The sequence below is a fragment of the Caretta caretta genome, chromosome 1 (genome assembly GCF_965140235.1).
Source record: "Caretta caretta isolate rCarCar2 chromosome 1, rCarCar1.hap1, whole genome shotgun sequence".
Lineage (NCBI taxonomy): Eukaryota > Metazoa > Chordata > Testudines > Cheloniidae > Caretta > Caretta caretta.
In genome coordinates, this window is record NC_134206.1 from 134,393,368 (window position 1) to 134,411,429 (window position 18,062).

The 18,062-nt window shown below is 41.5% G+C and overlaps 1 protein-coding gene across 3 annotated transcripts in view; it reads right to left on the bottom strand.

Moving 5' to 3' along the window:
• Window positions 1-18,062, bottom strand: part of ARHGAP6 (Rho GTPase activating protein 6) — a 499,309-nt gene that overhangs the window by 55,317 nt on the left and 425,930 nt on the right. For all 3 annotated transcript variants that reach the window (XM_048860647.2, XM_048860656.2, XM_048860663.2), the window contains exons 3-4: window positions 15,858-15,929; window positions 2,031-2,287 (exon numbers count right to left, since the gene is read on the bottom strand). In XM_048860647.2, the coding sequence (XP_048716604.2) occupies window positions 2,031-2,287; window positions 15,858-15,929 (329 nt within the window). The remainder of the gene's footprint in view (window positions 1-2,030; window positions 2,288-15,857; window positions 15,930-18,062) is intronic.

Here is an 18,062-nt window from a genome sequence, read left to right on the forward strand (position 1 = left end):
GAGAGGGGATATCTAGACTGAATATTAGGAAAAACTATCCGATAGTGGAAGGCCAGAATGTGGAATAGTCTCCCACAGGAAGAGGTGGTAGCCCCATCAGTTGCAACATTTAAAAGTAGGTTAGAAAATGCACTGTCGAATATCCTGTAAGAAACACTCCAAGAATGGCTGGGGAATGGCCTAATAAAGTGTAGAAGTTAAAGACAGAAGAGAAATGTGAGGTTGTTATAGTTAATAATTCAAACACATTCTAAATAGAAAATTATGTCTGCTTCTACCTCAACTGCTTGCCTTTGGCTACACTTTTATTTATCTCTGAGGTGAACCATATGATATTATATCACCATGACTGTGTACTGAAACTTCAGCCACAATACCCTGCAAGTGGAAGTACTGACTTCCATCTCTCTTGTTCATACCAACAAGGTGTCAAAAAACACAGACTGCTAGGAACTTAGCACTGGGGGGATTGGGGCACATCTTTTAGATGAAAGATTAAACCTAGATTTCTTCTGCTCATCCCTGATGGCTGTCCAAGTGGAAATTAAATATCTCACAGCACTTTTTGAAAAATAATAGGGGATGGCTCCCATCTCCTGGTCAATAATTCTCTCTCTCACTAAAACAGATTCCTATACCTATGGCTACATATAACATACTACTGAATTACTGTACCATTTACTGTAATTGTTTTGTGCTACTGGAATCTAACTTATTGCTTGTGGTACTCTGGGATACACTGTATCAAATACTGCATAAAATCAATTTTTATTTTGTTAACGCTATACTTTACAGAGTCCCCCACAGTACTTCCCCATAAAAGCTTTGATGCAGGGGAGGTGGAGAAGAGTGAATGTCGCTGAGGATTCCTCAGGAACATTTCTTTTTTCCTTAGCTCCTCTGGTATCCCCAACACTTAGATTAGTTGTCAAGGTTTAATTTTTCTCTCCATTTTTCCACATAAAAAGGCAACGTGAGTAGCATTCACGACAGCTTGTTCCAGTACCATCTGATTTTTTTTGTAAAGAGCTCAAACTGTGACATTATCTACTTTACTGCAGTGTTGCATCAGTTCAGAGCACGGCATCAAGTTATGAAACCCAAGGGATGACACCCGGCAAACAAGAGGCTTATCAGATATCCATATCATATGCAGGAGCAACATTCTATTTCAATTTAGGCACTAACGACTAGATCTGAGTCCCACTGACATCAGCACTAGTTGGGTCAGGTCCCAGTGCTCAAATTCTCTGACTAGCACATGGCCTGAGGAGCTGGGCTGGGTGTTACAGATGTGAGCAGTGGAGAGAGGAATCTTCCTTTGCAGATATCATCTTCTGCACAGCATGGTGATTGCAGACACCTGTGCTGCCTGTAGACTCCTGCCCCCACCTCATGCCACAGAGCCACACTTGTTCTGCTGCCAAGGGAGCCCTCCACGAGCTAAGAGGCAGGGGCATGATTTGCCACCAAGGGCGTGATCTGGATCTCACACATGGTTCATCCTACTGTTATTTTCACTAACTTTTATAGTGAATTTGATTTACTCTGAGGTATGTGACATCTAAATCAGGCCATAATGATTTTTACTAGTGGATGCTAATAATTAAATTAATTTCTGTTTTTTTGGACTCTAAATTAGAATATGAAAACCTATGAACATCAGTCACATATGTGTAGTCCATCTACCATCACCAGTTGAAAAAAATACACATGGTCAGGGCCTGCAGAACTGGACAGGCCAATCTGAACCAAAGTGGAGGAAAACCGAAAGTCTCGTATCCCTTATGGTGTTGTAATAATCATGCAGTGTCCATCTTGTTCTCTTGTATCTTGTTCCCAGTTGGGAAAGCAGGCTGACTATTAAGATTACAACTTCCACCATTAACAAGGGCTGGCTCGAACCACAACCAGCTTTATTTAAATGTGGTCAGAAACCATCATGCACAAGTTTAATTTTTGGTGCTGACCAGAGCTTGAGGCCCCAGCAGGTTCCCCAGTGTGCATTAAGCTGTTACAGGTAAACTTACCCTTCTTCTGGCACGTGGTGCTGGCTCTGGTGTGTTAGGGGAAGTGGATTCATTTGGTGTTTCCGAGGTCGAGCTAAGAGATGAGTTACTGCTTGAGAGTTCTTTGTTCTGTCTTTTAGTTCCAAATGGTAAGAGAGAGGCTACAAAGTCTGACACATCTTTCTGCTCTTCTCTCTGAGAATCCTGCTTAAGTTTGTAGGCCCGGTCATTAGCAATCACTTGGGACAAGGGCATTCCAAAAGCCTGGGGTACGAATTCTGCAACAAGAACAGAATTATTTATTTGTTAAATTTGTTTCACTTTATACCAAACTTGTAAAAATAGCAATCATCCCAAGACTCTTGATGTCTTTGACAACTTTCAACTATATAACAATCTCATTAAGGTAACTGCTCCCTCTCAGTAATAACTCCCAGATAACTATGTACTAGCTGCACAGTGTAGAGGAAGCATAGTCTATGGTTAAGGCACTATAATAGGCTTGCTAGGAAACTGGATTCTGTTCCCAGCTCTGTCATGTACTCCCTAGGTGACCTTGGAAAAATCATTTCAGCCTAGTCTATACGCTTTACTATGTCGGTATAGATAAAGTAGTTTGACCCCCATGATGTGGACGCAGTTATACTAGTGTAATGGTACTTTATGTTGCTATCGCCATTTCTATATGGAAAGAGGAATAAGCGATACTAGTATAAGGCATCTTTATACCAACATAACTGCCTCTGCACTGTGGGGTTTAACAGTGTGTGAGGGGAAAATATCACCCCCCTAACAAACATAGTCATACTGGTAGAAAAATGGCATAGACCAGGCCTTAGCATGAAATTTTCAAAAGCGCCTAAGATGTTTTGGCTAAAATGATCAGCAGTGAATTGGTTAATAACATTGTCTTTTAAAGTGTCATTATTAAGCATTAGAGCTAAGAGCCATTTGAGATTAATGGAGTCAGTTCATTTGTCTATTAGAGCTATTGGTTCAGTCTGGTTTCTTAAGTTATGTAAAACTGTGCATCTAAACAGAAAGTAAAATGTTTATTAAGTCTTTGAGACCAATTCATCCCTGGTGAAAGTGGATGCAACTCTAAACACTAAAGTCATTGGCTTTGAACCCATATAGGAGCTGAATTTGGCACACAGACAACACAAACAGGGATGCAGAGGAAGCAATTCCAGCTTCAGAAACAAAGGACAAGCAGAAATTCCTATAAATGCATTTTCTGTCACACTTTTTAGAAATACCCTTCCTCTACCAGACTTCCTGTTGGGATCGAATGCCCAGCTGTATTTTGTAGAACACCTTTGTAAGTCTTAGCATTTTCACTGAGATTATAACAAGGCATTGGAAAAAAAAAGTGTACTCCCTGAATCTTGAATTGAAGCATTATTGTATTATCAGACCTAAGGAGACAAGAGACTCTATTTTGCTCTGGTTAGAGTCATCATCACTACACTTTAGAAGTAAAGCATGCTAGGACACAAACCAATTTCGTGGCCAGACTAAACCAAAATTGGGAAGCTGATTCACTCATATCAAGTGAGTTTGGAGGAGACCAGTACACTGAATGACATCTCAAAACAACTTGCTTTTAATTTAGAACAAGTAAAAATATCACAACAGAATATTTAAGTGTTAATCAAGCAGTATGTAATGTTACTAATTCTAAGAGATCAAAGAACCATGAGTCAGTCCATCCTTCACCCCTAAATGAATAATAATAAGATTTTAAAAATAAACACATGGTATTGTTTTGGGTTGTCTTCTGATTTTTTCTCATTTAGGGACCCCAATTTGGAGGCAATTATTTCAGGTTGAAAGTTCAACTTTAAAATGCACACACACTAACATGGACCTCCCTTCTGCTGTTTAATGGAGGACTTCATTTAGCCCATCATAACACCTATGGCGTGGAGCTGTTATTCATTCTTTTCCCGGTTTCTATCTCTATCTCTCTCCTGTCTCCTCTTCATTTCCCCAACCCCTTTCCTGCCCCATCAGACTCCTGTCCCCCACATTCTCCTTCCTCTCAGTACTCTGTCCTCCTGACTTTGCGTCCATGCTGCCCGGGTTCCCTGCCTCCAAATTGTTCTCTCTGCTCCCACAGTGACCCTTACACTGTGTCATTCTACTGTATCTACAGTGTCCTCCTCCACCTTCCAACTGCCTCCTATATTCAGCTGTCCCTTCACTTTTCTGGGGAAGATCATTGAGAAACTGGTGTTAGACCAACTCCAGCAGCAAATGACACCTTCCGATTTTGGGCTCCCAGTCAGTCACGCTTGGGATTTAGATGCGATATGGAAACAGCATTGATCTCTTTCCCAATGATCTACTGACTACGGAGGTCAGATGATACTACTAGCTCTACCTCGACACTGTTGATCATGGAGTGCTACTAATATGAATTTGGGACCTTGGCTGGGCTGGAAAGAATTACCTTAAAATGGCTCCACTCTTTCCTGGTCACAGAAGGTACTCTGGGGCAACACTCTTCCTCCTCCAGGACTGTTGGTTGTTGAGTTTGATCGTGTCACCCCACCTGTTCAACATGTATGTACAGCTACTAGGGGAGATTCTCAAGAGCTATGGCTATTGTGCCATCAATAAACTGATAGTAGTCTACTGTATGCCTTCCTCTCAGAAGATCTTAACCACTTATCTGATTTCTCAATGTGTGGCAGAGGTGGGGACCTGGATGAAAACCAGCTGGCTTGGGTTCAGGCTAGATAAGAGAAAAGTGATGCTGGCTGGCAGTAGGAATCCCTTTAAAGAACCGGCAAAACCAATAAGTTCACCCTCTTTTGAAAAAATTAATCTGCCTATTATCAAACTGGCTCACAAGCTCAAGGTCTCATTAGAGCAGCAGTAATCAGAATATATTTTTCTTTGCTAACCAAGAGATGGTGCCTATTACTCACAGATGCAGACCCTGCAGTCATCCATGCCTGTGTTACATCAAGGCTAGACTAGTCTAGACTAGCCAGTCCTCACTTATAGACAGCCCCCCAACCTGAAGCAAAGACTCACCAGCAACCACACAACAAAAATACTAACCCAGGAACCTGTCCTTGCAACAAAGCTCGATGCCAACTCTGTCCACATATTTATTCAAGTGACACCATCATAGGACCTAATCACATTAGCCACACTATCAGAGGCTCATTCACCTGCACATCTACCAATGTGATATATGCCATGTACCAGCAATGTCCCTCTGCCATGTACATTGGCCAAACTGGACAGTCTCTATGCAAAAGAATAAATGGACACAAATCTGACATCAGGAATCATAACATTCCAAAACCGAAAGGAGAACACTTCAACCTCTCTGGCCACCCAGTAAAAGATTTAAGGGTGGCAATTTTGCAACAGAAAAGCTTCAGAAACAGACTTCAAGGAGAAACTGCTGAGCTTGAATTAATATGCAAACTAGATGCAATTAACTTGAGTTTGAATAGAGACTGGGAGTGGCTGGGTCATTACACATATTGAATCTATTTCCCTATGTTAAGTATCCTCACCTTTTTGTCAACTGTCTAAATGGGCCATCTTGATTATCACTACAAAAGTTTTTTTCTCCTGCTCAAAATAGCTCATCTTAATTAATTAGTCTCTTACAGTTTGTCTGGCAACTTCTACCTTCTCTGTATGTGTATATATATATCTTCTTACTATATGTTCCATTCCATGCATCCGATGAAGTGGGCTATAGCCCATGAAAGCTTATGCTCTGATAAATTTGTTAGTCTCTAAGGTGCCACAAATACTCCAATTCCAAAAGTGCTGGTTTTGATCTAAGCAGCCCTATGGTTAAGATCTATTGAGATGCTTGAGCTATCAGATTTAAATACCAGGAAGACAGGGCTCATAACAACATATGCTTAAAGGTGAGCCTTCAGCTCAGTACTCACCACTCCAGCCAGTCAGCAATTGATATTAGCTAACGTGCTGAGATTTGTGATTTGTGTACTGAGACATACTGTGGTTTGAGTTGCGATTTGGTGTATTGAGATTTCATGTACTCTGGATTGAATCAGCAGTACATTAATGCAAACTAGGGAACTTTTAGTGCACATTTGCAGGGTCCACCCAGACACTTATTGCACGGCAGGCTGGAGCGCTGTAGAGTCACTCCCTGGCTTTTTGCACAATATAGACGTGTCCTAAACTGCTTGAACTAAAACATGGCTACCTACTTTTCTGTAACTATTGTTCTTTGATATGTATTGCACATGTTCATATCACTAGAGGTATGTGTGCGCCTCGTGCACAGTTGGAAATTTTCCTGTAAGTAGTACCCATCAGGGAAGCATGAGCGCCCGCTAGTGCATTATGTCACTGCATGCAGGTATAAATGGCTATGCTGACCCTGACCCCTCTCAGTTTCTTCCTACTGGAAAAGACTCTAATATAGAGGGGAAGGAAGGCAGATCATGGAATGGACATGTGCAACACATCTTGAAGAACAACAGTTACGGAAAGGTAGATAACTATTTTTCTTCTCTGATGGCACATGTCCATTCCGCTATAGATGACTTACAAGCAGTTCAAACTGCAGGTGGATTCAAATTTACTTGAACAGGGATTGTAGGACCACCTGCCGAAATTGGGCATCATCTCTAGATTGATGATAGATGGCACAGTGAGAGTCAAATGACCAGTTTGCTGTCCTAGAAGTGTTTTCTAGGAGTAGATGAGCCAGAATGGCCACAGAAGTTGCCTGAGATTTGTGCAATATCAGCCAATCAGTAGCATAAATGAATACAGCAAGAAACCCAGGAAGAGATCCACTGTGTGGGTGGCCCTCTATTCTGTCTGAAACTGCAACAAAGAGCTAAGACAAAGACCTGAAAGGCCTAGTCCAATCCAGATAAAATGCCAAAGTTCTTCTAACATTTAGAGTATGGAGATTTTCTTCCCCTTTACTTGAATGAGGCTTTGGGAAGAAGTTGGTACTGCTTGATTAATATGCAAATTGGAAACCACTCTAGACAGGTATTTTGGGTGAGGTCAAAGGAAAACCTTGTCCCTACAGAAAAGTGTATAAGAATGCTCTGATACTGAAGTCTGCAGCTCCCCTACTTTCCTGGCTGAGGTTATAGCAACAAAGAAAGCCACCTTAATAGACATGCCTAACAGAGAACAAGTTGCTAGCAGCTCAAAGAGGGGACCCATCAACCTGGCTAGAACTAAATTTAAACACTGTGGTACCAGGCTGTGAACCTGGGGGTATGATCTGAGCAAGCCCTTTAGAAATCTGATGGGCACAGGATTTGAAAAAACTGACTGGTTAGCCATGGGAGGGTGGAAAGCTGAGATAGCTCCCTCAGAATCCATTTGGCAGCTAAGAACTAACCCTTGTTGTTTCAGAAACAAAGATAGTCCAAGATATGGTAAATCAGAGCCATAGCTGGGAGGACGCCTCTTTGTATGGGCCAAATGGAGAAGCTCTTCCATTTAGCAAGGTAAGTAGACCTAGTTGAAGGCTTCCTACTATTTAGCCAAACTTCCTGCACTCCCTGAGACTCTAGAGCAAACTCATTCTGAAGTTGTCAGACTTGAAGCATCCACACTGTCAGATGGAGGGCCTAACGGTCAGGATGAAGGAAGCAGCCATGGTCCTGGGAGATCACATCCACATCTCTGAGGAGCAACAGCAGAGGTCTGACTAATAGTGCTAGCAGAGTTGAATACCAACCTTGACACATTCATGCAGGGGCTATCAGAATAAGATAAGCAGAATCTTGCTTGATCTTGGACAAGACTTTGAGCAGGAGCAGAACCTGCAGGAAAGCATACAGCAGACCTTTTGACCAGGATAGCAGGAAGGTGTCTGTCAGTGAAACTGCACTATGACCGGATCAGGAATAAAGAAGATTACTTTTTTTTTTGTTGCTTTTGTTGCAAATAGGTCTACCTGGGGAGTTCCCCACAGCTTTAAAATGGATCTGATCACATTTGGTTGAAGAGACCACTCGGGGTGACCTGCAACAACCTGCTCAGGAGATTTGCCAGAGTGTGTTCAACTCCTGGAAGGTAAGCAACTCTCAGGTTGATCGACCTGGCACTGTAGGCATTCCAAAGGAGGATTGCCACTTGGCATAACTTTAACTAAAGCCCCACCTCCAGCCTCTTGTTTGTTTACACAGAACATGGCTGCTGTGCTGTCTGTGAGTACCAACAAATTCCATCCCTTGATGTGTGGAAGGAACACCACACAAGCTGAACAAATGGCCTGAAGCTCCCTGCTATTTATTTAGAGACTTAGATCCTGAGAAGACCAAAGGCCCTGAGTGTGAAGCGGACCTAAGCGAGCTCCCCAACCTAGATCCAATACATCTGTGACTAGAGTGGGTGACTGTTGTGGTGGGGCAAAAGAACTCCCTCACAAACATTTGCAGGTTCTTTGAAGACACCAGTCCAGGGAGGACAAGACCTGAGCAGATGCCTGAACCACCATCTCCATGTGACGATGGGCCTGTGAGCACCCCGAGCTGAGCCACCTGTAGTTCTCTGAGGTGTAGCCTGGCATGCTGCACCACATAAGTGCATGCTTCCATGTGCCCTAGACGTTTGAGGCAATTCCAAACCACAGTGACAGGGTGTGCCTTTACATCTTGAGCTATGACCCACATTGTTTGGAACCTCTGCTCCGGCAGGAAAGCCCTGGTCTGTGTAGAGTCCATGACTGCCCAAATGAATTCTGTTCTTTGAACAGGTGTCAGAATAGATTCCTCTGTATTGATTAGGAGCCCCAGCACGTTGAAAGTGGACTGAATAGTGGCTATATTGGAGAGTTCCTGAGACCTGGACTAGTCTCTCACTAGCCAGTCATTCAGATAAGGGAACAGTTAGAAGAGGGAGAGCACTCTTAGCCAACTCATACTTGCTCGGTTCCCATTCTGAGTGGGAAGGTTCCAACAGTGGGCAAAGCGCAGACTCCTTAAGGTGGTACTTTAGTCTGGCAGCACTGTTCTTTTTCAATTGGGCTTTGAACTCTCTACAAATGTCACTCACATGCACCTCTGCCAGACACGTAAGGAAGCTGGGGTGTGGGCAGCTCACTGACATAGACTTATTACATGAGTGACAGTCTTTGAAGCCAGGAGAATGAGGTATTAGTCCAGAACCAAGCCCGGTATCCAACTAGGAAACCACTCTAGAAAATTAATATCCTAAACTTATTCGTATATATAAATATGTACAAACACACTACACGAGATCAAAAACTGATTCTACAGGTACTATATACATTGTAAGAGGGAAGACGTGGAGATACAAAGATCAGAGCTCCAACAACCGTCACTGGTGGTAGGAAGGAACTGAGGGAGATTGGGGTCAACACAGCCCTTTATACATGTGTGTCGTGGTGCCAGGGACCAGAGGGCATTTATGCTGCCCGATGGATACTGCTCAGGGAAAAAGCTCTGACAACTGTGCATGAGGTGCGCACACACCTACAGTGGAATGGGCATGTATCGATCACTCGAAGAAGAATTAAATTCAAGTGTCTGAGGACTGGAAGCAGGGTGAAATTCTGGCTTCACTGAAGTCAATGGCAAAACTCCCACTGACTTCAATGGAGTGAAGTGAAGATTTCACCCAAGGTTTTCACCCAAGTGAGGGATCTGCAACTGGAACTTTTCTTGCTGGTCTGAGGTCATAAGGCCTTGATTTGATTTGATTTGATTTGATTTAGTCAGCCTTTTTCTGTGGGAAGGATTTTGATTTTTTTAAATGAAGAGTCCCTGAAGTTCTGAGTTGACATAAGTCCAAACATGACATAATGTGGTTTTTAAAATTGCTCAGATGCTTAGAGATCACAAGAGGCACGTTTTAGAAATGTAATAAAATAAAACGCAGTAGGGCACAGACAAGGCCTGAAGCAAAAATACTATAATGAAAAAGAAACTTTTTGTATTTATTATGGAACTCTTCTCTCCTAAGAATATGCCAAGGCATACTGACAACATTAGAGTGAATTATTACTGAAGTAGCTTAAGTGTAAACAGTAAGAAAATACTTTTAAATTCACAGAAAATGGGTGGAAAACAAGCATGGAAGAAGAAGGTTTCCAGAGTTTCTGGCTGCAAAGACAAATCAAATATTTATTCACAGCAGTGCTTTTTCTCTAGAAATAACCAGCAATCCACCACAAACAGCCTCTTTGGGGTTCAGGAGGCTGAATTGCGCCCTAAATGTTTACATTCCACACAGAAACAAAGGCAAATTGGATAATTCTCAGTTGCTGAACAAACCAAGTTTAAAAGTTTCATGGTCCATCTCTAGAGTTTTCTGAAAGCATAAAATATTTAAAATAAAACAAAATGATCATACCATATTCCAAAGACTTAAACTCCCGCAATGATGTCACCATGCACGTACCTTCTGAATTTTATTATGTGGTTCTAGTTAGTGTTCAAGGAAAATACTTCACTATTTGTTTTTAAGAGGAGGCTGTGGGAGAGGGAGCGAGGAATCAGCTCACTGATAAAATCTTGCAGGAGAAATCCTTTTGAAGAGGCATCTATCTCTGGAATGCAAGGGTGTACAGTCAAAGAAGGGATGCTTAAACTAACACCCATATCACTGTCTAAAGACAGATGAATGGCTGTTTCTCCTGTCATCAAAATTAGAAGTGAATTTGTAAGGGAACAGGATCTCAGCTGTCAGCATGCCAGGCATCCCATTCAGACCAACGCTGACATTTTATTACTCCCCCAGACTCGCACTCTCACTGTCAGCAGCAAAACAGAATGTTTGGAAAATGCTTAGATGGCCAGAGTGACTATAAATACAAGAAGATGGAGAAGAGAAAGACGATGACACTGGTGGAAGCTGAAAACACTGACTACAATATTTGGGTGGGGTGCTTAGTTTTTCACATCCAGCAAGATTTGTTGTACCCTGCTGTGATGAGTCACTCAAACAGTAAAAACAAAGAAAAAAGGTACTTAAGTTTTTGAGCCTTTTCTCTTTTAATTAAATGATGACAGATGTAGCTATCAAAAATGACAAAACACTGATTGATATAAATCTGACTAAAGAGCATTCTTTTGCTGCCTGTGATGACTTTAGAAAACACTGGGATTTATCAGGCTACTGATACTTTCACTCATGCAGAAGTGATAGATAGATAGATATAATCTGCTGTTAAGTGAGTAGAACAAGATCTGATCCTGAAATATCAGTGATTAAATCACACAATACCCCTGTACAATGTGTATTATTATGCCCCTTTGATAGATGAAGCTAGACTGTACCTCTAGGGTATAGCAATTTGTTGAGGATAGTGCAGGGATGCACCATCTGGGAGAAATCAAGGAGAGGATGCACTTCTTGGAAAAACAATCCTTTCCAAGCCTGCTTCCCACAGTGTGCCTGCCCTGCCCTAATGGCTAGCCCAGAGGGAGAAGTACCCGAGGGCAGGGAGCAAGGCCCCACCTTCTCCCTTCCATTCGCTACTCCTTTTCAGGTACTGTTCATCCCTGGTGAAACACAGAGGTAACTGTCCTTGGGCACCTCAAAGTGCAGGGTCTGCAATTGAGGCAGGCTCTGCACAGGGGATGCTCCAGGGAAGGGAAGGCTCTTTGCACTGACATAAAGGCCAGCCATAATCTAGCCCATAATGGGTATTCTGGAAACCTTGACACATTGCTCTACCTTTGTTATTTCCTTACTTGCCCTAACTTTGACCCCTTCTCAGCCCTGAAGAACAAAGCTACTAGCCCAATCTCTTAGGCAAGCCAGATGGGTCACTAGTCGCAGGAGAACTTGGGACAAGTAACCATGAATGAGTGAGTGGTCGTAACCCGTTTGTGTGAGTATGCCCACATCCACAGAGCTGAGTGGATTTTTGTTTTGAATCAGTTGCCCGGTACTGGAAGACATTCTCTTTATAAAATAAATGGTAGAAAGGCCTGTTAAATAAACATCATGCAAGAGATGGGGATGGCTATTGTTCTTGTAGGCTGGGGGGAGCTGCAGAGCAGTGCAGCGCAGAACCCTTCTGTTCAGGTGAACACACTCCAGAGCTGGGACCAGGATCCTTATGGTCTCCTGGCCCTTTGCTCCCTTTGTCTACATTATTGCCTACCTATCTGCCACCTCCATCAATCCAGCAGCCTCTGAAGGAAGAAGGGAAAATAGGAACTCTGTGGCTCATGTAGAACAGGATATTTTTCCCACACGTTTGTTCCCCTGTATGTTATTTTTTGCAGGAGTGGAACATATAGGCTTCTGATATTAAACTTCAAGATAAGAGTATTTGGAAGGGTAAAGGGGTGTTAGGAGAGACAAGTTTTAAACGTAAGTGCATAAGAATGGTTATACTGGGTCAGACCAAAGGTCCATCCAGCCCAGTATTCTGTCTACCGACAGTGGCCAATGCCAGGTGCCCCAGAGGGAGTGAACTTAACAGGTAATGAGCGAGTGATCTCTCTCCTGCCATCCATCTCCAACCTCTGACAAATAGAGGCTAGGGACACCATTCCTTACCCATCCTGGCTAATAGCCATTAAAGGACTTAACCTCCATTAATTTATCCAGTTCTCTTTTAAACCCTGTTATAGTCCTAGCCTTCAGCCCAAAGGGAAAAAATAAGAAATTAAAATCCATAGAATCAGCACAGAAACAGGTAAAAATGTGTAGTTAAAGTTATTATAAGTATTACAGAATACCAGGAAGTAAGTAAAAACAAGAAGGAATAAGAGAAACAATATGTTGCCCTTTGCTTATGGTAATGATTCAACCCTACATAGCAAGATGCATTCAAAAAAACACGTCCAATAAAAAACAAAGATCCAGCCTAAGAGATGCTAACAGAATGGAAATTGTTGGCAGGTAACATGCTACAGCTAAAAAAAAAAAAATCTTAAGAACAAATACCTTATAGATAGATAGATAGATAGATAGATAGATAGATAGATAGATAGATAGATAGAAAAAATATTCATAAGTATCTAAGCAGTACTGTAAGAGCCTGCCAGAGTCAGTGATTGGATGAAATAAACTTTTACACAATAAAGAAACATTTTAAAAGGCTGGAGTGATGCAAAGAAACAAAATGATATTGCTTAAATAATCTTTTTCATGCTGAAATATGGGGGAAAGAGTTATCCTAGGGTAAGCATTTACATGTAACAAAAGTGAGAAGCTATCTTTTCATAATAAACAGAAAGAAAGAAAGAAAGAAAGAAAGAAAGAAAGAAAGAAAGAAAGAAAGAAAGAAAGAAGGCATTGAAATAGCTCTGGAAGTAGAATTCTGGAAAACAAAAGTTTTTGATGGTACTATAGAAGTAATTGAACCATTATCAAAATAGATAATTCATATTTATGATCAGTTATTAAACTAGAGAATAGTACACCGACTAAAGGAGAACAAGTAGGTGCAATTTATTTAGGGCTTGTCTACATGGTGTGTTAATGTGCACTAATGTGTCACACTGCTGGTCTACACTAAAAGTTCCTACTGCACATTGACATAGTACTGTGACCTATATCAACACACACTAGAGAACTTTTAATGTGCACTGGCAGGGTCCACACAGAAGTGTACAGTGGAATTTGAATCCCAGCTGGTGCACACTAATGCACTATACAGACATAGACAAGTCCTTAGACTCTCAAAAAAGCTTGTAAATAAAGATTTTCTCAAGAGACGCTCAAAATCCTAGGATGGAAAATAAAATCCTACCACACATTCAAAACTGGTTAAGAGACAGAAGACAGAGTTTAGGAACAAGTGGTCAGTTCCTTGTGCATAAGGAGTTTATGGTAAAGCATGTCACAAATCAGTTCTAGAATCAGTGTTATTTACTATCTGCTTATTAACTATCTTGAAAATGGGATGAATAGCAAATAGAATTTTCTCAAAAAACTAAATTAGTTTACTCAAGACTAAAGAAGACTAGGGGAAAAAACTAGCAAGCTGAGCAACATGATGGATAATTAAATTTACTGCAGTTAAGTGCAAGGTAGCACACACTGAAAGAAATAATTAAAAATATGGTTATTCTTTGTTCAAAAAGGAGTAAAGTATCAGAGTAAAATAAAATATAGGAGTAAAATATCAGAGTTATGAACACCTCAGGAATGGAGGTGTTCGTAACTCTGAAATGTTCGTAACTCTGAACAAAACATTATGGTTGTTCTTTAAAAAGCTTAAACTGAACATTGACTTAATACAGTTTTGAAACTTTACTACACAGAAGAAAAATTCTGCTTTCCCTTTATTTTTTAGTAGTTTACATTTAACACAGTTCTCTGCTGTATTTGATCCCGTCCCCCCGCCGCCTCTGTGTGTTCAATGTTACATCTGTTCCCTTAGTGACAAACGTAAGGTTTTACTAGTTTTTCTTCTCTTATCACTCCAGAGCAACACAGCTGCAGGAGAGTAAGCTGGATTCTATTCTGCCAGATGAATCGTCAACAGATTTTTTTTTAAACCAAGTTCCAATTACAAGTAGTTAGCTCTCAAGAGCCTAAGGATGTTTGCAGGCAAGTAACCTAGTCTTAGGTTCATGCTGTTGAATGCAACAGTTTATAAAGCATCAACTATCCATGATTCAGTGGAGTATGAGACCCCTCATTTTCCATGTACCACCAAGACCTTGTTGGATGATAGTCTTTTGGCGCAACTGCCTCTACCTGGGTGCTGTATTTAGTGTGTGTGCAGACTGCTTCTATATGGTGCTGAATAGTTCAATGAATAGAAGAACTCCAAGTCTGTGAGGAAGTCATAAGAAAAATAAAACTGAAATAAATTAATACTTCACTCTATTGTAGCATGTAATAGTCTGCATTGCACTATAATCTGTTCAATTGTATTTTAAAGCTGAATTTTGGTTTTAAGAAATTCCTGAAAAAGTATGGCAATTAAATATATGGGTAAATAAATAAGGCCAAAAGCTGGAAATTTGATGTGAGGTAAGGAAAATTAAGTGTATTTGTATTAACTTATTCAGCAAATAATGCTCATAATTTAGTTAGGCTATTGAATCACCTAACTCAATTGGAAAAACTATTACAAAAATCTTTAAAAATAAACATGACCACGGGCATTTCATTTTTTCCTGATCTTTATCAGCAATCTTAATGTGATAAAGCTTAATTATAGCATTTATTCACAAACGTTTCAGATCAACATGGAGCTTTATTGATGAGTCATTAAAAAACGAACAAAACAAACTGAAACAAACGTGCCCTTTCTAGAAATACACAAACAGTCAAAAAATTACACTGGCTCAGTAGCTATATTAGTTACAAACTGTCATTTCAAAACTCCATTCTTGCAGTTAATTAGTATATCAACATTGGTGTCAGAATGCTAAATGCCATTAATTCTCGTTCATAACTATAGTTTTTGATTCCAGGCCAACTTTTCTGGAGCCTCTTCTAAAACAGTGACTGCAATGTTAGACACACAATTATTTAAAAGCACAAAACTGTGGGTGCAACTTTAGAGTCTGGTTTGAGGTATCCTCAAAAATTTGGCCATACATGTGTCACCCTGAACTTATTTGAAACTGACTGTATAGTAGCAATGATAGTTTGCCATGTTTTAAACAATAACAATAATTTCCGTTTGCTAGGTAAAAAGGTTGCTTGCGTAAAAAAAGTTAATGTTGCACAGTGCAGCTAGATTATGGCAGTGACAAAAAAAATACAATATAAAATATAGTATTTTTTTCCATTGGAGAATAAATGACTAGGTAATGTATCAGTTTAGGTAACACAGTCCTATTGCAGAAGATACACATTTCAGAATACAAATCTCATAAAAATGTACAGCTATTAGATAAATATGTATGTCTTTAATCTTCACTGTACCTTTATCTCTGTTTTTCTCCTTCCCTAATGAGTCCAGTTTCTTTCTTAAGGATTTTTTCCTCTTTTGTCCATCTATAAGAGAAAGAAAAAGAAATATGTGAGGAGAAAGAATAGTTAAAGTAGCATTATCCATAAACTAGAATATATAGGGTTAAATTGTCAATCGCACATGATTGGGCATACTGAGAAAGGAAAGGGTATAAGGAGGTGTGTGTGTGTGTTTGTGTGTGTGTGTGTGTGAGACAAATGCCAGGGACAGTCACAATCCTTGAGTTCAGGGGAACACTGAGACTCTTTCCGTTCTGTGCTCCTAAGAGGGTCTATGGAGGAGGTGGGATCATAGTATGCACATCCACCCACATACCAGTTTGCACAATGGAAAGATCTCAAATGATACATAAGTATTAGGTTTCAGTGGGGTAGCCATGTTAGTCTGCATCAGTAAAAACAAAAAGGAATCCTTGTGGCACCTTAGAGGCTAACACATTTATTTGGGCATAAGCTCTCGTGGGATATAACCCACTTCATCAGATGCATGGAGTGAAAAAAAGTAGGCAGGTATAAATATACAGCACATGAAAAGATGGGAGTTGCCTCACCAAATTGGGCGGGGGGGGTCAGCGCTAACAAGGCCAATTCAATGGATGTGGCCCTTTCCCAATAGTTCCCTCACCCAAGAAGGGGTGAATATCAACAAAGGGAAAATTACTTTGTGTAGCGCTAAAAAGGCCAATTCAATCATAGTGGGTGTGGCCCACTCCCAGCAGTTGACAGGAAGGTGTGAGTATCAGAGGAAAAATTATTTTTTGCAGTGACCCAGCCACTCCAGTCTTTATTCAGGCCTAATTTGATGGTGTCAAGTTTGCAAATTAATTCCAGCTCTGCCGTTTCTCGCTGAAGTTTGTTTTTGAAGTTTTTTTGTTGAAGAATGGCCACTTTTAAATCTGTTATTGAGTGTCCAGGGAGACTGAAGTGCTCTCCAACTGGTTTTTGAATGTTACAATTCTTGATATCTGATTTGTGTCCATTTATTCTTTTGCGTGGAGCAGGGATCTCAAACTCAAATCACCACAAGGGCCACATGAGGACTAGTATATTGGCCCGAGGGCCACATCATTGACACCTTTTCAAGCAAAGATACAAAAGCTCCCCAATCTGCCTCCAGCCCTGCCCCCACTCCACCCCTTCCGTGAGGTCCCGCCCCTGCCCCACCTCTTCCCATCCCTTCCCGCCCCCATTCCAACCCCTTTCCCAAAGTCCCCACCCCAACTCCACCCCTCCCTGTCCCTATTCCAACCCCTTCCCCAAATCTCTACCCCTGCCCTGCCTCTTCTCCGCCTCCTCCCCTGAGCACGCCGCATCCCCACTCCTCCCCCCTCTGTCCTGGAAAGTCCTAAGCACTGCCAAACAGCTGTTTGGCTGCAGGAAGCGCTGAGAGGTAGGCGGAGGAGCAGGGACGTGGCACGCTTGGGGGGCAGCAGATGAAGGGAGCTACGGTGGGCCACAGGAAATAATTCTGCGAGCTGCATGTCTGAGACCCCTGGTGTAGAGACTGTTCGGTTTGGCCAATGTACATGGCAGAGGGGCACTGCTGGCATATGACTGCATATATCACATTGGTAGATGTGCAGGTGAACGAGCCCCTGATGGCGTGGATAATGTGATTAGGTCCTATGATGGTGTGATTTGAATAAATACGTGGACAGACTTGGCATCAGGCTTTGTTGCAAGGATAGGTTCCTGGGTTAGTGTTTTTGTTTTGGGGTGTATGGTTGCTGGTGAGTCTTTGCTTCAGGTTGGGGGGCTGTCTGTAAGCGAGGACTGGTCTGTCTCCCAAGATCTGGATGAAAGCTGGAGGTATGTAAGTAAGTATAGTGGTCAGTAGGTTTCCGGTATAAGGTGGTGTTTATGTGACCATCGCTTATTTGTATTGTAGTGTCCAGGAAGTGGATCTCTTGTGTCGACTGGTCCAGGCTGAGGTTGATGGTGGGGTGGAAATTGTTGAAATCATGGTGGAATTCCTCAAGGGCCTCCTTCCCATGGGTCCAGATAATGAAGACGTCATCAATGTAGCGCAAGTAGAGTAGGGGGGCTAGGGGATGAGAGCTGAAAACATAAACATGTTGGCATACTGTGGGGCCATGCGGGTACCCATAGCAGTACCACTGACTTGAAGGTATAAATCATCCCCAAATCTGAAATAGT